Below are 25,314 nucleotides of genomic sequence, written 5' to 3'. Positions count from 1 at the left end.
ATTCGAATGAAATAGCCCTGGGATGAGGCCCTCAAATCTCTCCTCTGTATTTTCCTACTCTTGGTTTGAATCAAGAAATCAATAGGTTTGCATTATAAAAAAAAAAAAAAAAAAAAAAAAAAAAAAAAAAAATCCAACAGAACCAAAGACTATTAATGAAAAATAAGTGTCCTTCCCTACCCTGGTTCCTTCCCAGAGGCGACAACTATTAAAAGGTTTTTTTGCATATGTTTCTAACCAGCACTGCCCAATAGAAATATAATGCAAGGCACGTATGTATTTTTAAATTTTCTAGCCACTCTGTGAGGAAAAAAAAAGTAAAATTAGTTTTAATAATGTATTTTATTTTCTATCAAAATACTATCGTTTCAAAACTTGCTAATGCAATACTTTACTTTTATTTCATACTAAGTCTTCAAAATTCAATACGTGTTTTACACTCAACAGCACGTATCATTTTATTTTTTTATGTTTGTTTATTTTGAGAGAGAGTGTGTGTGTGTGTGCCTGCAAGCAGGGCAGGGTAGAGAGGGGAGGGAGACAGAATCCCAAGCGGGCTCAGCAATGTCAGTGCAGAGCCTGATGCAGGACTCGAACTCAGGAACCATGAGATCATGACCAGAGCTGAGATCAAGAGTTGGACCCTGAACTGACTGAGCCACCCGGGCACCCCACATGTCATTTTTGATGAGCCACATTTCTAGTACTTAGTGGTCACATGTAGCAAATGGCTACCATATTGGACAACACAACTCTAGGTATTTCTTAGATGAATATGTATGCATATGTATCTTTTTTTCAAACCAGAATGGAGTATTAATATACGGTGTTATACGTATTATTCTTTTCTTTTAAAAATACTGGGAATTGTTCTTTAGCAGCACATATAATCTCCCCTCATTCATTTTAAGACTCAACATAGCTTTTCTTCCAATGGACTGACCCTAAGTTGTATAAACAAGAATGTACTTTTAATAAATTCCTCAAAAGAATAAGAAAAGCAGCCGTGTTTGGGAACTATGCTTTAGGATTTCTTCCTCTCTCGCCCTCGCCTCTGGTTCTCTCTCTTTCCCCTCACTGCTGTGAACCACTCCTTTGTCCTCCCCACCCCACACCTCAACCTGCCTCCCCTCTCCTCTCCCCTCTCACCCCTTCCCCAGGCTCAATCCCATGTGCCCCAGCCCTCTCCTGTCTTGGAGGAAGGAAAGGAGAACCTAATCAGCCTTCGCACTGAGTCAAGTCCATTTCCAACCTATACGTTCAGACCTTTCAGAAGAATTTCAGTTTTGAGCCCAGACTCTGGGTCAAATGGAGCCTGGCTCTGCTCCTCACTGCTGTCTAGTCTTGGAACAGTTACTTAATTTCTCTGAGCCTCAGTTTCCTTACTTGTTGCACAGAGATTATAATACCCAGCTCAGAGTTTTGCTGTGGGGACTAAATGCAAATGTGTGTGCAGTTTTCAGCAATGATCTGGTACACAACAGGCATTCGATGAATGTTAGCTCTCATAATTAATGATAATACTGGCGAAAAAAAAAAAAAACAGGTTACCAGCTTGTGAGGAACACAAATGGGAGGTAAACATGAAGAATGGCAATATTAGCAAACGCGTGGTCACTGTGAGATTCCATAATTGGGCAATCTGGGGCTTCAACTGGGATGAAAGAGTGATCGAAAATTAATATCCAGTGCTTTGGCACCGAAAACTTTTAAGTTGCGTAGCAATGCAGTTTCCAAGGAAAACACTTTGAAATTTAGACTTGTTAGGTCTCATTATCATCTGAAACTGCTGTCTGTGAATTTTTCAAAGAGAGTTTTAATACGTGTTTGTTGAATGAATGCAAATTCAGAACTACCAAATGCATATGTTACGTGAAAACGTGGCAAGAGGTGGAGCCCAGCGTAAGAAGTGTATTGCTTATTGCTTACACAGAGTTCACAATTAACCTTGAAAAATTTATCTCGGTTGCAGGTAGCCTCTATCTATAAAGACCCAAGTATTGGAAATTTAATTAATATTGTTATTGTGAACTTAGTTGTGATTCATAATGAACAGGTAATAAAGTTTTTTTTCTTCTTTCTTGTATATGTATCCGAAATGGCATATCTAATTGGTGTCGGCACAATGGGCCAATCATAATTCTCTTCCGCATTTAGGAAGGACCTTCCATATCTTTTAACGCCCAGACAACATTAAGAAATTTTTGCCAGTGGCAGCACTCCAACTATCCAGGTGGAATCCAGCATGACACCGCTGTTCTTGTAACGAGGTATATGGATTTTTTTTTTTTAAGTTTATTTATTTTGAGAGAGAGAGAGAGAGAGTGTACAAGCAGGGGAGGGCCAGAGAGAAGGAGAGACAGAATTCCAAGCAGGCTCCGCACCATCAGCACAGAGCCTGATGCAGGGTTCAAACTCACAAACTGTGAGATCGTGACCTGAGCCGAGATCAAGAGTCGGACGCTTAACCGACCACGCCACCCAGGCGCCCCTTAAATCTTCCAATTTGTAAATGGCAGCTACTAACTCAAAAATGTTTGAAGCGCCATGCAGGGCAACCAAGAGGGGCACTGTCCTATCTGTATTTCTTGTTGGCAACCTTGGATATAGTCACAAATGCTTACTCTTACAAGAACTGAAACGAAAGGCATCCAGAGCCTTCTCAGGAATGCTCCCAAAGGAACTAGAAGCACTCACACCGCTGTGGGAGGGAAAGTCCCAGTTGGAGAGGTTTTCACTTGCTCTGTGGCTACCCCTGGGGCAGAAGGAGACCGCTAGATGTAGCTTTTAATCCGGAAGTCACTGGCTCCCAAGCTTTTGTGAGTTGCAAACCCTCAGCCTTGTTGGCGTTTTGTAACCTCCTCCCCCACAAGGTGGGTGCTGTTGTGAATGTCTAGGGGATTGGGAAGTGTTTTACTTGTGTTGACATTTACTCTTCGGTATTATGCTGGCCCTAAGTCTGCTTTGCTTTCAGACAGGATATCTGCAGAGCTCATGACAAATGTGACACCTTAGGTGAGTGTGCTCTGTGTATCCTCTATGGCTTCAACGGTCTACTGCATGTTTTTATTCCAAGCCGCAGTTGGTTTTTAAAGCAATTCTCAGTCCTTCTTTCCTTCTTTTTTTTTCCCCCCTTTGAACAGGTCTTGCTGAACTGGGTACCATCTGTGATCCCTACCGAAGCTGTTCTATTAGTGAAGACAGTGGACTGAGCACGGCTTTCACAATAGCCCACGAGCTGGGCCATGTGTACGTTTCCTTTCCGTGTTTCCATTTAATTCACAGTGACCTAACCCTTTTCTTCCTTGGCATCAGTGAGTATTCACTTGACTTCAGAGAGTGGAACTACTCTTAGAGTCCTAATAGAGATTTGAGGATTGAAGAGCCTTGGACCTAACTGGGAGAAACAACTTAGACTTTAGAAAGTTGAGTAATGCGGTGAACCCTCTTCAGCCATGGCTGACGTGTATCTTGGGTTCAAATGCGCGTGTTTTCTGTGCAAAATCTGATATTTTCCTTTCCTACTGGGAATTGGAGGAATGAGGCCTTTCCAGCCCATCCACTGAAGCTGAGGGTGTATTAGCTTAGGAAACTTTTGTGACGTAACATCTTTATCTGGAAGGGTCGGTCTCTCTTCCCCTGGTTCACGAGATTTTCGCAAATCCAGATCATTCCTGATCGTAGATATACAAGGCTGTCTTTCAGACATTTAGCCTCTAGGCACAATGGCATCCCTTTTTTCAGGGAAGAGATTAAACAAAGATACAGAGAAGAAAACATTTCCTAACTATGGTCACTTAGTGGTTATTATGAAATTGGCCTTTCCTTTTTGTTCTTTAGAGACAAAGGATAGTTAGAACATGGGTGAAAGAGTGTAAATTTACGAGAAATTCTTCTGATTTTTGATCTGCATTGTTTTCTTTCTAGGATGAGTTACTTATTCTATATCTTTTAAAAATAATTTTTTCAAAAGATGTCACTAATGTAGTTGTGTATCAGTTTGCATGTCATTGTTAACTTTGTTTATAGGAAAAATAATCTATCAAGTAAGCTTTTTCATTCAACAATTTTTTAAATTTTTAATTAAAAACTTTTTTAATTAAAAAAAAATTATTTTTGAGAAAGATAGAGAGCATGAGTTGGGGAGGGGCAGAGAGAGAGGGAGACACAGAATCCAAAGCAGACTCCAGGCTCTGAGCTGTCAGCACAGAGCCCGACACGGGTCTTGAACCCACAAACTATGAGATCATGACCTGAGCCGAAGTTGGACGTTCAACTGACTGAGTCACCCAGGTGCCCCTCAACAAATGAGTTTTGAAGGCATGTATGCACAATGTGATATTCTAGAAGGAAAGCAAGATGCATATGTAAAGCCATCTCCAATTTAGTTCAGCATATAATAGGTATATTTTAAAACTTTGAAGCATATTTTAAGAGCACGCCTGTTTTCTTTTCTCCAAAGGAAATATTGTCAGATGCTCAATATTTATAGCACAAAAGAGAAATGGCTTTCAATTAAGCAGATATGGTGAGCCGGAGTCCTTCTTAGTCTGCTTCCTCTTTGTCTTTTTGGTTTCTGAGATATTTTTGTGAAACTCAAGGATTTCTTGGAACTCAGTTTAAAAACTGGTCCTACCAACATTTCCCAGTACAAGCGCTCCAACAATAATTCCAGGAGAATGCTCTGTGAAGGGGGGAAGGATTTTTATATTCAAGTGATTTAAAACATTTTTTTTCTTCCCGGTAGAGCCCTGCTTGGAGTCACAAGGCTGAGTGACATAAAGTCAAGGCTCTGACAAGTCCTGTATTAAAGTAAACTGCTTAGTTTTGTTTAACTCTGTTTTCCCAAACTTATTTTAATAGAATCTTTTGGGGATTTTGTTTCTTTTGTGTAAAGTCTAGTAATTGCTTTAGACCTTTAAATAGGAGGTATAGGTTTGGCCATGAAGAGTAGGGTGGCGTTTCAACAATGCAGACCACAATGGGGGAAATTATAGAGATAGGAATGCATTCAAAAGGCAAGAGTTTTTGTGATTAACAATTCCCCACAATGTATGGTCAAGAGGCGTATACTATTTAAAGAAATATAATTAGCTTCCTGTTAATTCCTTCCTCACAAGAGCTTACAAACTCCATTTAGATAGTCAATTTACAAAGTTTGTATTTTAAGGAAAGTGAGAATTTTGATCAGCAAAACCTGAATACTTTCAGCTACAGAGGAGCCTCAGCTGTGTTAACTGTAGTCAACACACATCTCTGTTGTTGGTGTTGGCCTAGGAGCTTTTGACATGGTTTCCCTTAAACTTCATAATCCCCACATGGTGGATAGTGTTGTTTCCCTGGTTTGACCTTGGCAATATTAAATTGCCTCAAGGTTAGTTGCTAATGTTGAGGTACCAACTTGTGACATTGGAACTAGGGAGCTGGGAGCCAGATACGCAAGTTCTGGACTAATTCTTTGACTTGAGAAAAATGTATGCTGTTTCCCTAACTATTAGATAGGGCTAAAACATATGCACCATATCTCTGAAGTGTTAAGAAGTTTAAAAAAAAAAAAATGGAGTAATTGGTGAATGATGTGAGGTATTAGCAAAACAAAAGGTAGAGCTCTAGCCATTTAGTGAATTCTTTCTGTTTTGGTGCTTTGTCAGGTTTGCTTATATTTTAAGGAAAATGAATATAATGAATATATATATATATATATATATATATATATATATATATATATATACACCGAATATATATACATATATATACATATATATGTATACATACATATATACATATGTATATGTATATATATATATGTATTTTAATTTGCTACAGTACTTTTTAGCAAATTTTCTAATGACCTTTTTAAAGATTAAATGTTAAGTTGTTACAGTCATGACTGTCTGACAACATAAAACCCTGTTGGAGAGGAAAAAGCAATTGATCTTATGTGTGTCGAGCATCATTGGATGCTTCAAAAATAGTTCCTACATTCTCTTACCAGCTCTGAGGTAGGAAGAATTTGGGAGGTCACTGAGTCTCTACTCTGTAAAGATACAGAGATCTTTACGCAGTATTTCTGACAAATCTTGTACAATTTGTCTAACAGGAGAGAATATGCTTTGTATGTATTCCAAAACACAGAGGTTTTAGAGTCAGACTGAAGTGCTTTCCAATCCCAGCTCCCCCACCCCATCAGCTGTGGGGCCTTAATCAAGCAATTTAACCACAAACACCAGATCCTCTGCACCACAAGGAAACAAAAAACTAAGATTTGAGGGTGTTGTTTGTGTTGGGTTTGTTGGTATGACAGTGACTTTGCATCAGGGAACTGGCAACTGGGACAGTCATTCTTTGCAGAAAATGGACTCTGAAGCCTGAAGAACTATTAATTTTAACTTAGATAAAGGTTTTCTATCTCATAATTTCCATTTGGAATTTACTGCATCAGGCAGTAATTATTGAGGAGCCCAAGTTTTGTTGTTTTTTTTTTTTCCAACTTAGAAGAAAACCAAACCCAAGGAAAATGAATGAAATGGATTTTATAGGCTTTTATCTGGGCTTTGAATGTGAAACAAGTCCACACACTTCTGCCTAGCTCCCTGCTTTCCCTATTTCAGGATGAACTCATGATGCAAATTCTTCCCCAAATGCAAAATTAATCACATGCATCAATTTTGTGACTGCAGCATCATTCAGAGAGGACAGTCCCTGGGGGTTTGTTACCTGAGCTGTGAATGGCATGTGGGTCATAGAATTGATGTTTCTAGATTGAGAAATGCTTCCTGTCCTTCCCTCCCCACGCGCCCACCCCCCCCTCCCAGGCCCCATTTTCTCTGGCAAAGCCAAGAATGGCAAGTATGTGTTAATGCTGCTGCTGAGTTCCCTCCCAAGCCCCAGAGGACATTGACACTCCATCATCGCCTTTTCTCGGGTAGAACCTGGATTAGTTTTAGAATCTTTTTGTGCCCAACTTTTTAGGAAGCCAGTACCAATCAATTGGCGTTGGCAGGAAGCATGAAACTATTTGCCATGTCTGCGTTAAGCCAATTGAATTGGCATGTCTCCGGCTTCCACGCCTGCCGCTTTCCTTAATGGGTTTTATTGTGCACGAACTTCACATTCCTTTATAATGATATACCTATGCGGTTATATCATTCGTCAGCCGGACCCAAAAGGAGGGATGCCAAGACCCATAGTGAGCCTCTTATTAGAAAGCTTTTGGCCTCAAGTTTTGACACTTGACTGACTCTTTGTATTCACGATGCTATCATAACTTGGCCAAATTCTTGACTCAATAAATTGGCCTTTAACAGCTTATTAGGAATTCCAACTACTGTTTTCTAGCACCAACTATAGCACGTTCACAGCCTCTGCAATTCCAAAAAGTACACTTGACCCAGATCATGGCCCACTCTCCTTTTTTTTTTTTTTTTAGACATTAAAGGCCCTTTGTATTAAATTGGGGGAGAATTCTGTTTTATGCTTCACTCTGCCTCGAACCATCCAGTAGGTTTTCTTGTGATCAAGAAAGGATCTACATCTAAGGATGTAGGTTCTTACCCACAATGAAGACGTCAGTTAACTTTTTGCTCTTAGATGCATTCTTGTAGCAATGATGAGAGCTCAATCCTTTGGTGTTTGTTGACGTTCCCATCTTTGTCTCTTTGGCCTTAGGTTTAACATGCCTCACGATGACAACAACAAGTGCAAAGAGGAAGGAGTGAAGAGTCCCCAGCATGTCATGGCTCCCACATTGAACTTCTACACCAACCCCTGGATGTGGTCAAAATGTAGTCGAAAATATATCACTGAGTTTTTAGAGTAAGACTTAAACTTTCTTTTAAGCACGGGCTTCTAGTGTCTGGCCTCCATGTAGTGAACTCGTTGTGGGAAAGAAAATGTAGAGCCAAGCATTCCTTTTGAGTTGTTATTTTTGTTGACATTCCTGGGAGGAGGTAAAAAAAATACTCTGTGACATCTGTGCAGTTCTATCCTTGCCAGAGTTTTGAAGATTACAGACTGAGCTAAAGAAAAGGTCAGGATCTTAAAGAGAATATGTAAATGTTGCTTCATTCTTGGTAAAGATATGAAATCTGTTCAGGTCTTCGGGGAGGGACCATGATTGTGATTACACGATGAAGGAAGGCCACAAATATTTATGTGGTTGCAACTTAGTAATTTTGGCTTGGAAAGGGGGAGGGTGGTGAGATGACCCCAAAGAGGGTAATGTGGGTGGATGAAAATTACACAGACCTCCATGTTGTTGAATTGAGAACATTCTGTCTCTGTCTCTGTCTCTGTCTCCCTCTCTCTCTCTCTCTCCTTCTTTCCTCTCTTTTCTTGTTTTGTTTTTTAAGCTTCCTGCCAGGCAGTTCAGAGATCCAATTACATTATACAATATCCCTGTGTCACAGATTTATTGCTGTTCTCTCCCAGATGTACGAAAGGTTAAGTGATTGTCCAAGGTCACTGGGTGTATATTTCTTCAGCCACAGGGAAGAGGGGGCTTATTAATCAGAACTCACCAGGTGTGAATTTTCCAGAAGAGGTGTTTGCAGAAAAGTCAAAGAACCGGAGGGTTGCTGTTTTTTCTTTTTAACCAGATGATCTGAAGGGTTGCTTACTATGGTTGTAGGTTCACTCACTCATCTGTTCAGCAAACAATTACTAAAGACCTGTTGCTATAATGTTTAGAGCCCCACGTGCACATGAAAAAGATGTGCAAGCACCTAAGAAGCTTGCAGTCTATTGGAGACGATAGCAAATAATAATAGGTAATGGCCCCAAAATGTGATAAATGCTAGGAAAACTACATATTTCCTACTGACTATATTGTATGGATAGCCAGCAGATCCACAAACAAGTATATGCCAAAAATAGAACTTCAGCTCCTGGAGTTTAGCCTGGGATATACAGAGTAAAGCACATTTGAAAAATAAACTCTCCGCTCTACCTTTAAAAGGCGGGATGGCCTTCACTTTCATCTGGAGCCTTTGACAGCCACATCTCATCCAGTGCTCTCACCATCTGTGTTTTTCTGCTTTCCATAGCACTGGTTACGGTGAGTGTTTGCTTAATGAACCTGAAGCCAGACGCTACCCTCTGCCTCCCCAACTGCCGGGCCTCCTTTACAACGTGAATAAACAATGTGAATTGATTTTTGGACCAGGTTCTCAGGTGTGCCCATATATGGTAAGTGTGTGGGGCCATCTCTGCCCTCATCCCTTGATTCTGGACAGTTTTCTAGCACTTTTACATTTTACTTACTTATTTTGAGAGAGGCAGAGACAGTCCGAGTGGGGGAGGTGCAGAGAGAAGGGGACAGAGAGAATCCCACGCAGGCCCTGTGCCACCAGTGCAGAGCCCAGTGCGGGGCTCGAACTCGCGAAACCACGAGATCATGACCTGAGCCGGAACCACAAGTCGGATGCCTGATCGACCGACGGAGCCACCCAGGCGCCCTGATTCTGGCATTTTTAATTCACAGTTTCCCACTGGCTTCTCAGTCTAACATCAGCCACTCATGGTAAACTTGAGAAGGGTCCACTGGCTGTTCAGGACAACAGTAATAGTGATGTTGGTGATCAAGTAGGAATAGTGCTTGCCGCTGGGTGGTACTTCACCTACACATTCTCATTACCCTGTCGTGGCAGCCCAAAAGAGAGATCCCCATTATCATTTTCATTTTTCACGTGGGACAGTGAGCTCAGAGAGGATGGGGTCATGGCACAGCTCAGCCCTTTACTCTCCTTACCTCTTTTCGTCTCCCCTGACTTGTCGGGGTGACCTTTACCACACAGAATCTTCTAGATTCGGTGAAGGCGGTTCATGAGGCAAACCTGTTCCCCGGTTCCTGCTTGTCAGGGCTGTGTCCCGTGACCGTGTGGGGCTTGAGATCATTTCTGGCGGTAGCTCAAGTGGTGGGTGTGGGATATTTTAATCTCTGCGCTGTGGGCACTTGGACCAATGCTATCCATCGGTTATCAGGGTGCAAGTGTGCTTCCATAAGGTACCCCCTTTCCTTCCTGTGGGAGTCTGTTTGGCTGTTTTGGAGGGACAGACTTCCGAGATAGCATGGTGAATTGGGAAACACAGGGATTCCAGGGAGATAGTAAAAATTTTTAGTAAAATTTGTCCATGATTATATTCCTTTCTGCATTACTCATGATGGCAAAGATTCCCCCTTTACACATCTGAAGTCCTACCAGACATCGAAATGTGTCTCACGGGCTGCCCTCTGAGCCTTTGGAATATTTTATCATTCATCACAGCGAGGAAAAAAAAACAATCCCTTTCCAACCCACGCTCTCTCGCTGGCCAGACGTTAGTTGAAAGCAGTCCTTGCCTGGTCCCATAACGTCTAATCGCTGAATTTTTGTTTAACGGAATTGAGCAGATGCAGTGTAGACGGCTCTGGTGCCATAATGTGGACGGAGCGCACAAAGGCTGCCGGACTCAGCACACGCCCTGGGCAGACGGGACAGAGTGTGAGCCTGGAAAGGCAAGTAGCACCCCAATCCGTTCTTTTGTCTCGGGGCGGCAGAAATGGGCAAAACTGTAGCTGTCAGCTTGGTCGCCGTCGTTTAGAATAGAAGTTGATGCAGTGTGTTTTAGCATGCGTAACACCTTTTGGGGCCAGGAGGTTCAACTTTACATTTGAAAATTGTGAAGACTTATATTGCAGTGCAATAATGCTGCAAGACACAGAGCCATCATTATTGCCTCAATTTGAAAACCCCCCTTCTCTCATTTTAGCCTCCCTCAAATCCCAATGTGCTTTTCAGTGTATGGGTACATTTAATGCGAGACGGTGTTCCTTTTTCTTTTCTCTCTTTTGCAGGAGGTGGCGGGTGGGGTGGGGGGTGGGCAATGGAAGGCTGTTTTTAAATTGATGGAGGGTCTTAAAATCAAAGAAACGCAGATATACCATGAACTTATTTTGTTCACTAGTGGGATACCAGGATTGTCCCAGCCTGTGTTGGTCCCTTAAAGGAGCTGTGAGGTCGCTTGGGATATATCCAAGTGCAGATTCTGAATTTGCACTTATTCCCACTTATCTGTTAATGACCAAACAAAATCTGCTACTCGTACAGCCCGGAAATAACGATGCATCCACACCCCTAGGAATATGATCAATGCCACCTTCTGCACTTGCTTTCCACTGCAAGAATAAAAAGTTAGTATATCAGTGATACCATCATCATCATCATCACAAAAAAATTGGCTACAAGAAGTTTTAGATCTAAACTTGATTTTATCCCTATGGAAATGGTGTCCTTTCACTCACCAGTGATGCAGTCCTGGGACTATTTTCTGAGTCTCTTGTCATCCTTACATAGATTTTTTCCTGTCTTTTCTCTTCTTCCCACTGTCCACTTTCCTCACTTTTAATATTCTGTTCTTGGCTCATTTCATTTGCGTCTAGTTTCCCTTGTGGAATTAGTAGCCCTCAGGATGTGTCCATAGAAGAGGTCCTCAGAAATGACAGACTTGAACTCTCCCTTCCCTGATCTTCTAGATAGGGAATTTAAAAAAGAAGTGACTTGCCCCACGGTCACTCAGCTCATCAGGGCAGTGTCCCCATACACCCAAGCCCCTCCCCACCCTCTTTTCCTCCTCTGCTTTGTCTGAAGCGTCTACTATGGTGGCCATACCTCAGGCCCACTGAGCTCCTTTGGTCCCAGTGGTCAAGCAGGAAGACCGGTGGCTTCTTTACTCGTGTGTCAGGGTGGTTGTAAAGTTACACAAGCTGGCGAGTATGAAAGTTATTTGAAAAATTACAAAGTTCAGTACAAAAAATTAAAAATTACAATGAAGCTGATTTTATACCTGACTTACTTGGTGACTCTGTCAGCTCATGTTGTCGCTTCTTGATGGCTAAGGACCTCAGCCCTTGAGAATAGAGCTTTCCCCAATAACAACCTAACCAAAACTATATATGGACATGGGCACAGTAGCTTTTGCACCTTTCGTTAACTTCAAAAGACATGGCTCTCCTTGGCCAGAGAGAATTCTTCACTTTTTGCAGGACGTTTATCTCAACGTGTTGATGGCTGGAAGATCACAGGTTTGAGTGAGAATATGGTTCTCAGGTTTCCATTGATCCAGAGAGACCATTGATGCAAGTGGTTCCTAGATTGGACCTAGCTGACGCCTTGGTTGGTTGGCTTGCATTAGAGCCAGCTAACTATGTTGCTTAAATTGATGCTGTTTGATCCCAGAAAACTCACGGGTGCTATCCAGTGGTGGTCCTTAGTCAATCTGACGTACCCACCTGCTATGTCCATTTCTCATGCACGTTATCGCTGGAAAAACCATAACAAAGAATTTTCAGTAATAGGATGACGTGGATTGTATTTAGTGATAGTGCCGCGAATGGGCTACCAACGTCAACGTAGCATCGTGGCATCCCAGTCAACCCTGAAACACAAAAGAAGTTGGGAGGACATTTGTCGTATCTTTTTCTGATCTTCTGTTTTCGTAACAGAAGCAGAAGATAAGGGGTTGCAGGGTAATCTTATACCTGAGGGATGGGGAAACTTGGTAGATCTTTCAGAAGTCTTTTTCTATGTATGCTTATGTTTAGCAAGAGCAAAAGACTTCAAGGCATTCCAGAGGGCAGGCTCAGAACACTCTCAGAGAAGCAACTATGCGGAGAACACGATAGGTAGCTGTTCTGTTTTAGAAAAAGTATCCAAGTCTAGCAGCTTTTATTAAAGATGCGGGCACGTGTGTGTTTGTTTCCCTGAAGAGCCTTTATGCATTTTGCATACACCAAAGATGGTGGATTTGTTGGCATAGAAATCCTTGGTGTTCTTCTTTCCTCCATTTTGTTTTGTTTTCTTAGAATTAGCAGTAAAACCATATGCCTTTTCTCCAGCCGATTCCGACTCCCTTTGCGGTGGGGTTAATTTCTTGTTTCTTTCTCTTCTTTCTGCCCTGCTCCCTCAGCAGTGATCTGTCTTGAGCTGCTGACACAATGTTATTTTGATGAATGACTCTAATTGTCTTTATTTTCTCCATTCTCTTGTTAAGTCCATTAACATTTCATGTTAACCCTTTTTGTGAGTCTGAGGTATGAAACTCTGGTTTTAAGTCTCCTTAGGACAAAATTGACCTACCTCTTCCAACCTCTCAAAAAAGATGCATTTATATAAACTGTCGTTTAAATGGTCCTGGATACCTTTAAAAAAGGCTGACTATATTTTGGCTTGGATTCCACCAGCCGCTTAGCACTTTGTTATGAAGTAATGGCTCTTCCACTATGTAATTATTTGTCGAATTTGCCTGGTGAAATAGAGTCTCTTGGGACATATCTGCCAAACAGCTCTGATTTCCAGGCACTTCTCCTATTCCTGTTGTTGTTGTTGTTGTTGTTGTTGTTGTTGTTTTCAATAAGCTTTGTACCCAATGTGGGATTTGAACTCAAGACCCCTGAGATCAAGAGTCACATGCTCTTTGGATTGAGCCAACCAGGTGCCCCACTTCTCCTGTTATTCTAAGGTTCTTCTTCTCCTTCCCTTCCTGCGCATCTGTGATCACATCAGTAAGGAATATTTGATTTGCAGATCAGTTTTTAATTGTAAGTATAGGAATTTCTCATTATTTTGTAGAATTTGTAAAACCTGTTTTTAGCAGCTGGCCTTGAGGGCTGGATTTGAGAGTCATCAGCTATGACCCCATTTGTCTATTAATTAAGATTTTGTTTAGGTCACATCCAATGATAGTAATGTAAGCAAATTGGCCCTTTTTTCTGACACATACAAAAAAATTAGTCCCGAACTAGACAGGTTATAGAACTGTTGTGGCAGCTCCACAAATCATCAGGCAGAGACGTAGGTTCCTAACGTCTTCCTGTTCTGCTCTCATATGCAAATGAATTTCCTCCTCAAGATCACAGAATGGCTGCAGCGACTCCAGCCATCAAGTGGGAGTTCCAGGCAGAATGAAGCCAAGGGGCAGGGGACAAAGGGGCAGAAAGACCTTCCCAGGAATGTCACCCAATGAAGTCTGCTGACTTCTCTGATCTGTGCAAGAATCTGCGGAAATACAGATTCTTTTACCAAGGATATAGGAGAGAATGGATATTGGGTAGGCAGCTTGGGGTCTCGGCCTCACTTAACTATGTCATTAATCTTGCCTTTTTACAATTTTTTTTCTCTATTTAATGTCAAAAATTATTTCCATTTGCTCGCCATCGGGAAGGCAGCATATGTGTCACAGTTAAGAGTTGTATAAATGTTTGTCATTATCTTACTAACTTTATTTAGTCAGGTCCCCTGACTTACACAGCTGGGTACTGGGTGCTTTAGATACACTGTCTCTAGTGTTATACTCACGACAACTTTGCAGGTTGGTGTCCGTTTTCAGCTGTGGAAACAGAGTCAGGGACTCACCTAGGGTCGCAGAGTGAGTTTGTGGTAGAGCCCCACTCACCACGAGACCATTGGCCTTCCAAGCTTTGTCTTTCTAAGACCTGCACCGTCTGGCATGGCAGCCAGTAGCCGCACATGGCTAATGAGCCCTTCACATGTCAGTCCTAACCTGAGATGTGCTTAAGAGAAAACATGCAGCAGGTGTTGAAGACCGAGTATGAGAAAAAGAGTGCAAAAAACCTAATTGTGCCTTGATCGCACACAGAAGTAATACTATTCAGATGCTTTGAGCTAAGTAAAAACATATTAAAATTCAGTTTTCTTTTTACTTGCTTTAAGGTGGCTTCTAGATACTAAAAACCTTTCCTTAAGTGTGTGGCTTCTGGTACATTCTCATTGGATGGTGGTGCTCTAGACCAAGCTACTACCTCTCTCCTTTATTTGTATGTGTGTACGTTCCAATAAACGTTCAAGAGCCTCGTGGAGACAAATCCAAAATGATTTCGGGAAGTGCCGTTGTCCCTCTTCCTCCGCCTGCCTTTCTCGGGTCCAGAGTCGCCCAGAGTTCTCTGCACAACGTTTTAAGCCTCTGCCACACAGCCCAGGGAAAGGGAGCCATCCTCAGATGCTCGAAGAGAATAATTACGAGGGAGAAGGCGCTGCAAAGTAGAGAAAGCCTAAGTGCACCCTTTGAGTCATTGTTGGCTGAGCTTTCTGTGTGGCCGCCCTGTTCAGTCTGGGACCTTCCCCTGCATCTTATTTGTCGTCCATTTTCCCAGCACGCTCCCCCCCCCCACCCCCCGGCCCCGGCCTCGGTGGGCCTCTGCCTCTGCCCTCCCTGCAGATAAATCACGGCAGCCAGCCACCACCAGCTCCACTTCAGAGATCTGAGCAAGCTGCGGGGCATCACCCTCCTGCCGCCACTGCAGCCAGCGCTTTGTCCGCTGCTCCGTGACCTCGCTTTGTGTCAGGGCCTCACACCCCAACAATGGCAGAGGGTTGAAATGGGCTTCTCGAATCCCTTGTCCTGCTGAGGAGTTTTATTCTGTTTGGTTTTGTTTTAAGCATCATGGCCTTCTTCCTGCTGCAGGCTGGAGAAGCTGAAACCATTAGTAACAAAAAAAGCAATAAAGTTTAGGGCTCTCTGGAATATGTCCATTTTGCTCTAGTCTCATCCTGTGTGCTTTGGTGGAGGGAGTTTATAGGAATCCTCTAACGTGCTTTTTTTTTTTTCTCTGCCACTTAATTAAAATTGGCTTTTCAAATCTGCGGGGAGCAATAAAACATATTTTACCAGGCTCACAGCACCTTTGAGCCTTCTTAATGGACATTTGCTCTGCAAACCCAGTAACTCACTTTGGCCCCGTCTGCAGCCAGTCTGCCCGCTTCCTCTCCTCACTTTTCCAAATAGACTAATTGAGCGCTTTGAGCCTGGCCACTGGAGTTACCCTGAGAGCCTGGGACCAACCACTCATTGGTTAGTTTTATTCAAGCAAGTGGTAAATGAAGACATGGCCTAAAATCAATAAGGACGAGATTAAAATCCTGACGGTTTTCATTATTCACGTAGATGATGAAATGGCAGCGTTTCAAACTAGCATGTGGCGGGAGAGGTGGGGTGGGGGGGGTGAAGTATGCCATATAATCAAAAGGACAGTGGGTCCTATCACGTCTCCAGCACCGAGCTCTCCCTCACTGTTCCCCTTATTAAACACAGCACTGCAAGTTTGGATTTTGTGTTCCCAAAGAAATGGAGGTCCCTGTGACTGATGGATCCTGGGGAAGTTGGAGTCACTTTGGAACCTGCTCAAGAACGTGTGGAGGGGGCATCAAAACTGCCATTCGTGAGTGCAACAGACCAGAGTAAGTCCTCGAACTCCTTGCTGTCATTATTGGGATGGCCCAATGGGAGCCCTCTGGAAGGGAATCGTTCGGCTGGAAGCAGATGGAAAACTCTTTCCCTGGTAGAGAGTAAGTGCCTTTCTAGGGCTGCTTAGACTGGTGGTATCCAATCAGTTTATTCCCGGGCACTGTCCTCTGAAGCATTAGTTTCTCCCATCATCCTCCATTAAGACTTCGGTCTACCCCAGTAGATGCTTTTTGTGTTGGTTGGTCTGTTTAACAGTTTGACAGTCAGGCATATCTCCCTGCCTCCAGAGCTTGGTATAGCTGGCCAATGAAGGGAAACAGGTTTTCCTGAGGAAATGAAGAAACTGGACATTTCCATCCAGATTGTAGGTAACTTGTACCCTTTCCTGTTAGCTACTGAGATGTTGGACAGGGCACACGGAGCCCCATGGTGATAGCAGACTCTAAGGGACTGAGAACCTCAAGTCAGGAATTACTTTTAGAATCGAGTTAGTTGTTTTACGAGGAAGACACCGAAGGCCCATCCTACAACTAGACAGTATACAGCCTGGGAGTATCCTGCCTTTCGGGATAATTCTCCTTATGTGACCAGCCTAGCCTTGTAGCACATGTTCAAATGAAGTTGATTTTTTTTCCCCCCGCATCTAGCCCAGGAGGCGTGCGTATTTATAAGTAGATTTTAAAAAATCAGATTTTGATGATAAGGAATGACATCAAATTTTGTGTGACTCCAAGATGTGTCAAATCTGAAGGACTAGAAGCTAATACATCATGTTATTGCCATCAAACTTGTATAGGCTAGGGGGCCGAGAAGTCTTCATAGACTAGTAATAGTTTTTAGGTGTATACACCGATAACCATATTTAAGAACCAGCTGTCTTGGGATTAGGTAAAGTGATTTCATCCGGTAGTATTCATTTCTTTTTCACAGACTGTGTTGGGGTAGACAACTGAATTGTAGACAGAAGCACACAGGTACAACAGTGACGTGGGTGCCGTATATTAGGGTAGCGTAGCACGGTGTATATTGATGTATGTATATACTGGTATGGTATGATAGAGTTGTATAAGAAGGTGGTAGAAACCACGGACAGGTGCTCCTCAGACTTAGCTGGTTGTTCACAGGTAGGAAAGGGGCCTCGTGTTGGCAAAGCATCCAGTTTTTTCATAAGAAAAATCTGAATCGGGGAGCCTGGGTGGCTCAGTCGGTTGAGCATCCAGCTTCGGCTCAGGTCATGATCTCGCAGTCTGCGAGTTCTTGCCCTGCGTCGGGCTCTGTGCTGACGGCTCGGAGCCTGAAGCCTGCTTCCGATTCTGTGTCTCCCTCTGTCCCTCTGTGCCCCTTCCCTGCTCATGCTCTGTCTCTCTCTCTCTCCCTCAAAATAAATAAACATTAAAAAAATTTTTTAAAAAAAAGGAAAATCTGAATTGTGTTCACCAGTAAAGAACGTACCTTTAGGCCACTGTTGCCAGCCGTGGCCTAATAAATACTCATTCGTGCAAATCACAAATGACAATCCATTTGTTTTCCTTTATTTCTGTCCACAGTCCAACCTTTATTTCATGTCTATGTGATATTAGCCTCTGTAAAGACAACTAAAGAGCTCTAAGACACAGACTGTAGTCTGTAGCTATGGGTATAAAGAGTAAACAGTAGATGATCAATAGAGTCTATAGTTTCTGTTAGTTATTTAAGTAATAGCTTAAACCTAGTACATGCTTTCAAAAAATTCAGACACAGAACGATATGAAATAAAAAAAATCTGTCATCATCATTCCTCCCTCCCACCTACTCCCCGCAAGAAATCACCGGGGAAAAATGATTTGACGTGCATCACTTTGGACTTTTAAAAAAGATTTGTCATGTAATATGTATTATATGAAATAAGTATCCTGTAGATATAAAATAAGGATCATATTATATATAGTGTTCCACTACTTGCTTCTTTCAAGTCAATTACCAATCTTAGCTGTTGGTATTATTGAAGCTTTAGAATAAAGCATTTGAAGCTAATAGCAAATAGGACACATTTTTTTTTTTAAATTAAGAACTATGCAGTAGCTACGTGGAGCCACATTATTACCATCTTCGTGAGCTGTTACTGTCGTGAGGATATGACTGTTGCCAACAGTAGGCATTTCTGAAATGGTGACTCAAGAATACGTCGTTGAAAAGAAGTGTTTGGTCTTTTTTTTTTTTTTTTTAAGTCTTCGAGCAGTTCTAGAGGTAATGTAGAAAGTGGAGAGAGATAAATCACTTCATAATTGGAACGAGCCAGACAAAGAAAATCACCCAGCGTAAAGATCTCAGCAGGAAAGGATCTCGAGCTTCCAAGTGAAGCAAAGATCCGTGCATTCACAAGTTAGGGGCTGATCATTAAAGACTTCAATTAGAGGTCCTTGTCCTTGCTGTTTGCTATGGGAGGTTTTAAAAGAATACAATCCCCCCAGTTGACTGTCAGCCCTGACACCATTTCATGAAAGAGCTTCCAAGTTATTTGCACTTTGGGATGTCCCTGTGAATTGAGGAAGGAGTCTGCCTCCGAAAACTTTGAGGAAGTCAGTTTGACGAGAGAAAGGGACACAGAACAGGGAAAATCAGATCCAAATCTCAGTTTGAAAGCTCGTTCAGAGAAACTCACAGAGCAGATGGTTCATTATGCAGGGATCAGTAGTAGTTGCTTCTGACTCTCAAGGCGTTTGAGGGAAGTGGTGCCCCTGGAGCTGGTAACCTGCCTCTTCCCGGGTTGAGGAGCCCTTTGAATATAATGTAGAGCCCCATTTTTAGTCCAAGGTATGTCTCTATTAAGACCCTGAGTTGCTTTTATTTTTTATTTTTTTTCACAGTATTCATGTGATTCAAGAACGTATTTAACATCCATACTTTGCGCTGTACTTTTAGGGTTGTTTCCCTTGAAAGCGTAAAAGTTACAAAAGAGAAATAGCCTTGTCCTACACAGGGGATAACGGCATACTCGTGAACAAGCTGTAGAAACCAGATGCTTTCTGATTTTGGTCAAAAGGTATTTGGTCTCCACTAGTAGGCGGTCCTGCTGATTTGCTATCATGGGAATAGGGCCCTAATATTTTGTCTTTAAATGTTTTATTTATTTTTTAATCCCATCTTTGACCCATGCCCTGTAGATAAAAGCTTATGTTCTGATTTGTAAACCCAGTCCCAGTTTACGTCTGTTGTCCAGGAGAAGTTATTCATAGCTACCCTTTACATTCTCTAAGTGTCCTGAATTGAACAATTAATTACATGATCACCCAATCATATCTATAAGAAACATGTAATACAGTAAAACCTAAAATCATAACTGCCAAAAGCATAACTTAGGGTACCTAAACAAGGCCACCGTTGGAACTAGAAGTCGCATGTATGAGGCCATTGGGCCCTACACTTGTTATTTTGTGCTCTGAATTGACTCTGAGTTTCCTAGTAGCTAGAAAAAAAAAATGTATACAGTTTTTACAGTCCATCAAAAAAAAAAAAAAATTGTCCCGGTTCTTTGGGAAAGAACTGGTGCTTCCCTTCCCTCTTCTGGTGCTTCTGTTTTGCTTTTAAGTTAGGAGGTAAGTTAAATTAAAAACTAAGAAACTCATAGGTGTGAGGAAAAGACTGTGAACTAGATATTTTCCCATTTAGGCTTTCACCATAGTAACTGCTTATGAAATCTGGCATACGAGCAAGGTAATAGATGTCTATTTCATCTAAGGAAACGAATTGCTCATTTGGCTGGAAAGAGTTGCAGCAACGTTTTTTTTTTTTTTTTTCTTCAGGCACTGAGTTGGGTGAGCGTATTTCAAAATTCAAGAATTAGTTGCTGTGGGAAAGCTATTAACTAATGAATGAATAAAGATATCCAGGCCTTTAGACTGCTCTATTTGGAAGGATCATTAATGATTGCAAGTATAGCTCTCCGGCCCAACCCGTCTAATCCCTGAATAGCCTTTCAGCGTCCACTGCGGTTGTCCATTAGACCTCTTCCCAAAACCCTCCCAGCATAGGAAACACACTACCTTCTGGGGCTGCCTGTCGAATTGTTAGAAATTCCTTCCCTGTGCTAACCCTAATCGGCCTGCTGCAATTCATTTTAAGTGTTCACAGAAGCTGAGATTTCTGTTCAAACCCATTTGCCGACCAAAATTTAGCTTTCCTGGAGGGTGAACGGACGTGTGGTGATCTTTGCAAAAATTCCTTCATAGCTTTGGCCATGCAGTATCATGAATTTTCTTTGTATACGAATAGGCGTGGTTGTGTAATATGTGCCTGAAAGAAAGATTCAGCTCAGCTGTGCTGAATATAGTTACTTTCATAGTAATTAACCTAGCAGTTTCATTAAGTCCTTTCCATCTGTATTTGACCTGCAATGTTTGAAAGGATCTTAATAGCAGGAAAATGTGGTTAATATTATTTTTTAATTAATTAATTAATTTTTTTAACATTTTTATTTATTTCTGAGAGAGAGAGACAGAGCATGATTGGGGGAGGGGCAGAGAGAGAAGGGGAGACACAGAATCTGAAGCAGGCCCCAGGCTCTGAGCTGTCAGCTGTCAGCACAGAGCCCGACATGGGGCTCGAACCCACAAACCATGAGCTCATGACCTGAGCTGAAGTCGGAGGCTCAACCGACCGAGCCACCCAGGCGCCCCGTGGTTAATACTATTTTTTAGAGCTGCATTTCCTCTAATTTTTATTTTTTGTCTACATGGAAAAAAAAAAATACTCCCATCCAGCGAAGTTATTAAATTACAGCATGAATTTTTTCCATGCTGAAAGGTAAGTTAGGTTGGCTACAGCCTTCCCCGTTACACAGTCATTGCAAATCAGGCAGAGGTACTCTGGGATAAGAGAAAAGGCACATGTTCTGAGAGGGCAAATTTAAGTTTGTTGATAAAATATAATCTGTCTTTACATAAAAAATAGCAGAGTCACAGAACGAGTCTTGATACAGAAAGAGGCCTGTCTCAAGAGAGGAAGCCGAGGAAAGACACCAGATCATGAGCTTTGAATCCGGGAGACCTGCATTGGTCCATCGACCAGCAGTTCTCACCTGATGGACATGTCACCTTGCCAGGTTACCTCACACTTCGGAAACAATTTCAAACAAGCCTTCAGGAGCAAGGCTGCCACTACCTGCCTCACAGCACGGCTGGACACGGTCACAGAAAGTGGCATGGTGCCTTGCATGCCTCAGGGCAGACCTTTACCGTAAAGGAACATGTTTGCCACAAAACACTCAGTAAGTGTTTCAGACTTGAGGATCAGAGCGTCTGTGACCCAGCTATTCAACCTTGCTGATACAGTGAGAGACAGACACCCACGACATATAAAGGGTTGAGTGTGGCTGCATGCCAACTAAAACTTATTTATGGATATTACTCTTTGAATTTCATCTAACTCTTATGTGTCTCAAAATATGTTTTATATTTTCTTAAATTTTTATTTTTTATTCATTTAATCAAATTTTTTCATGTTTATTTTTGAGAGAGAGAGAGAGAGAGAGAGAGAGAGAGAGAGAGAGATTGAGCAGGGGAGGGGCAGGGACAGGAAGACCCAGAATCCAAAACAGGCTCCAGGCTCCGAGCTGTCAGCACAGAGCCTGGTGTGGGGCTCGAACCCACAAATGGTGAGATCACGACCTGAGCCGAAGTCAGAACCTTAACCGACTGAGCCACCTAAGCACGCTTTTCCTTAAGTTTTTAAAATAGAAAAGCCATTCTTATCTCACAGCCAGGGAAGGACAGGAAGTGGACAGGATTTGGTCCACAGGCTGTGGTTGGCAGGCTCTTGTAATAGCTAAACATTTACAGTGTGGCAGGCCTTGTTCAAGTGCTTTGAATGTATTAACCCAGCTGACCCTCGCTTACCCTGATGAACTAGATACTAGGATCATCTCCCTTTTACAGATAGGGAAACTGATCCTTCAAAAGATTAAGCAACTTGCCCAAGACTGCACCATTATTAAGAGGCAGGCCTGGGATTCAAACCCTCTGTTTCCACAGTCCCCACCTATGACCCTCAGCAACACTGCCTCTCCCATGGAGTGTTTTCTGTGTGTTGTTTTTTCAAAATGTCATTTATAAAAGTAAGTCAGTGAATGCTGTTTGCCACTCGATAGTGGTCAAAAGCAAACGTCCCTTTCCTCTGAAGGGAAACTACCTGTAAGTATGTATTATTCACAGCCCAAAAAACTGCTACATGTGGGCCGTTTCTGGGGTGCATTAAGACTTGTTGTATAAGAGAGCCAAAAGAAAAGAACCAACTTTTGAAAATTTAATTTCAAAGAGAAAAATGAGCTACTGTCAGGCGATAAATAAACGATTAATCCTGCATAGTCAGTGGGCCTTTTAAGAAGATTCCGCAAAGATCATTTCAATCTGAGGAAAAATTGCAAGAGGTCTTACATGTAGCACATTTAAAATGTGTTTCACCTGAACAGGTATATGGGCCTGATCTGTTACTCATGTATCATCTGTGATATTGTGTGCATGGGACTAGGGCGTCTTGGTACTTACAGAAGAGCTGGGAATTCAGGAAGCCAAGGCTCTATCTCTAAATGGCACCAAAAAAGGAAGGAAAAAAAAAAAAAAGTCTTGACCATAGTTCCTGGATAATGTAGCAGAAAGAGCACAGAGAAGAACCCAGGGAATTTAGAATTCTAGTCCTATCTCTTCTCTTTTTTTATCTGTGTGATCATGACAAAGTACTTGACTTCTCTGAACTTCCTGTTGCTCGATATAAAAATACTGCCACTGCCTTACCCTTGGGCAAGATAGGAGTGTATTTTAGGGAGTCAAGTGCACAGTGGAGCTAGAAAGCATATGGGCTTAATTGTGTTTCACGGAGAAACAAGGAGACACAGTTATTGTTGGGTTAGGTGCCATGTTGTATCCCTAGATACAGTTTTCTTTGTGATAAATAACTCAATATTTATCCGCCTCCTTACTAAACTTCCCAGATTCTGAGCTTTTCATGGCAGGTGTACAATACCATCTCTGTTCTACATGCAGGATGGAGCTCAGAGAGGCCAGGTAGCGCCCACAAAGGTGTCCAGTGTGTGGCTGCAAAGCCCATGCTCCTCCCTTAGTCTCCGCATGGGAGCACGTTGCGACAGTGTCATGGCGGGTGGCCCTCCCTGACGCTTGGTGCTCTGCAGGAGCAGTGAGTCCTGCCTTCACGCTGAACACCATGTCTTAGCGCAGATTCGGTACTCAAAGTGCACGGTTGGATCAGATTAGGTTGGGGGTGCTGACATATTAGCACAGTAGCTAACGTTTTCAGCATCTACTATTTGTGCTCATTTTAGACAAGGGGGCAACTGATACTCGGGGGCTGAGAACTTCAGAACTTCATCTAAAGTCATGCACTGAGGGTAGGGTCGGGACTGGAACCCAGCTCTAGCTCCAGAGCCTTACCTGTTCTGTTGGACCGGCTCTTGTTGTATAAATGGGCACGGATGTCTTTCCCATTCACCCAGGTCCCAGCTTAACAAAACAAAACAAAAACCCCTTTGTATGCTCCAAATTGCCCTGAAAGATTCATTTTAAAGAAGAAAAGTGGAAAACTTTCTTTCCATTTCAGAGATGTCCGTAGCGTAGCTGCGAAATCCGACCTGCTCCAGCCCTGGGTGGGCGAGCCCAACTTCCTACGATTCTCTGATCTTCCCGTTTCCATGATGAACTTGGCAAGCTGTGGACTGCTAGGAGAAACGTTGTATAATTTAGTCATTGGGTCACATCTGGAAAATACATGTACATTTGAATTTCATCTAATTCGGGGTTGCATGTCGAGATGAAATTTACACTCTGGTGCTGTGCAAGGCACCCTCCGTGCTCTCGTCACACAAAAGTTAATGAAACCAGTCTGCTCTTCCTGCTTCTCCTATTAAGTTAGTCACAATATGGGGATGTTCCTTTTACTCCGTCTCACTTGTGAGACAAAACAAAGAAAAACAATGGTTGTGAGGGTGGAGAGAAGGAGGGAGGGAGGGAGAGAATGAATGTAAGTAAAATAACACAGGTTTTAGGCCGGTCTCCTGTGAGACTGTCATGTTACAAAAAGTAGACGGGGAGCATTCCACTGGTTCATCTGGGCCTTTTACCTTCCACATTTTGAAAACCAAAGGACTGCATTTTCAGGAGAGAGAGGACAGATTATTGCCCAACAGATCCCAGGCTTTGTATTTCAAACTCGAAGTTAACGTGCTCTAACGTTTCATCTTCAGCACTGCCTTACTCAATAACCCCTTCCCGTTTTTATAGATGGAGGGGCTGAGGCTTCTGGAGGCTAAGTGACTTGCCCAAGGTCATACACTTCATGGTAATGAAGGCAGAATGCACACGCAGATTTCAGAGCCTCAGTCCTGTCCTCTGTCATCAGCCACTTTTAGACATGCTTCCCTGGGAGACAGGAAGCCACGGATGAGAGAGCGATGTGGGGAGAAATCCCTGGCAATACAGCGCATGTGTTCTTTCCCTTTCCCCAGGCCCAAAAATGGTGGGAAGTACTGTGTAGGACGTAGGATGAAGTTTAAGTCCTGCAACACAGAGCCATGTCTCAAGCAGAAGCGAGACTTCCGAGATGAACAGTGTGCTCAGTTTGACGGGAAGCATTTCAACATCAACGGTCTGCTTCCCACTGTGCGTTGGGTCCCTAAGTACAGTGGAAGTAAGTGCAACCGGGGGGTGGGGGGGGGTGGCGTGGTTGGTCGGCAGGTCGGCCGGGGGTCCAGGTCCGAAACTCACATTGCGTCGTGTGTTTCCTCTCTAGTTTTGATGAAGGACCGTTGCAAGTTGTTCTGCAGGGTGGCAGGTAACACGGCCTACTACCAGCTGCGAGACAGAGTGATAGATGGGACGCCCTGTGGCCAAGACACCAGCGATATCTGTGTCCAAGGCCTCTGCCGGGTGAGTCCCACATCGCGTTTCCTTCACCGTGTTGTCTTGCTGCTAAGCCGTGATTTGTGGCTTCCTCGAGAGACCAGCGGCGAATATCTGTGCGCTGTCTCCAGGGAAGTGGTTTTCCGAGCCTGTTTCCCAGGGCAGCATCAGCAGTGGCATCGCTTGATTC

General features: G+C 42.8%; 1 protein-coding gene across 5 annotated transcripts in view; it reads left to right on the top strand.

Moving 5' to 3' along the window:
- The window catches only part of ADAMTS9 (ADAM metallopeptidase with thrombospondin type 1 motif 9), a 172,549-nt gene that overhangs the window by 30,561 nt on the left and 116,674 nt on the right, over window positions 1–25,314 (top strand). For 4 of the 5 annotated variants that reach the window (XR_009609757.3, XM_060631519.3, XM_060631521.3 and 1 more), the window contains exons 5-14: window positions 1,973–2,056; window positions 2,158–2,270; window positions 2,975–3,015; window positions 3,144–3,249; window positions 7,669–7,815; window positions 9,045–9,186; window positions 10,391–10,495; window positions 16,087–16,232; window positions 24,731–24,912; window positions 25,015–25,151. Coding sequence is in view for 4 of the 5 variants with exons in the window: in XM_060631519.3 (XP_060487502.3) it covers window positions 1,973–2,056; window positions 2,158–2,270; window positions 2,975–3,015; window positions 3,144–3,249; window positions 7,669–7,815; window positions 9,045–9,186; window positions 10,391–10,495; window positions 16,087–16,232; window positions 24,731–24,912; window positions 25,015–25,151 (1,203 nt within the window). In the remaining variant the exon portion in view is untranslated. The remainder of the gene's footprint in view (window positions 1–1,972; window positions 2,057–2,157; window positions 2,271–2,974; window positions 3,016–3,143; window positions 3,250–7,668; window positions 7,816–9,044; window positions 9,187–10,390; window positions 10,496–16,086; window positions 16,233–24,730; window positions 24,913–25,014; window positions 25,152–25,314) is intronic. The other variant, XM_060631520.3, reaches the window with a different exon arrangement.

This window comes from Panthera onca, chromosome A2 (genome assembly GCF_046562875.1).
Source record: "Panthera onca isolate mPanOnc1 chromosome A2, mPanOnc1 haplotype 2, whole genome shotgun sequence".
In the NCBI taxonomy this organism is placed as follows: domain Eukaryota; kingdom Metazoa; phylum Chordata; class Mammalia; order Carnivora; family Felidae; genus Panthera; species Panthera onca.
The sequence above is the reverse complement of the archived record's forward strand: the minus strand, read 5'-3'. Positions and strand labels throughout refer to the sequence as shown.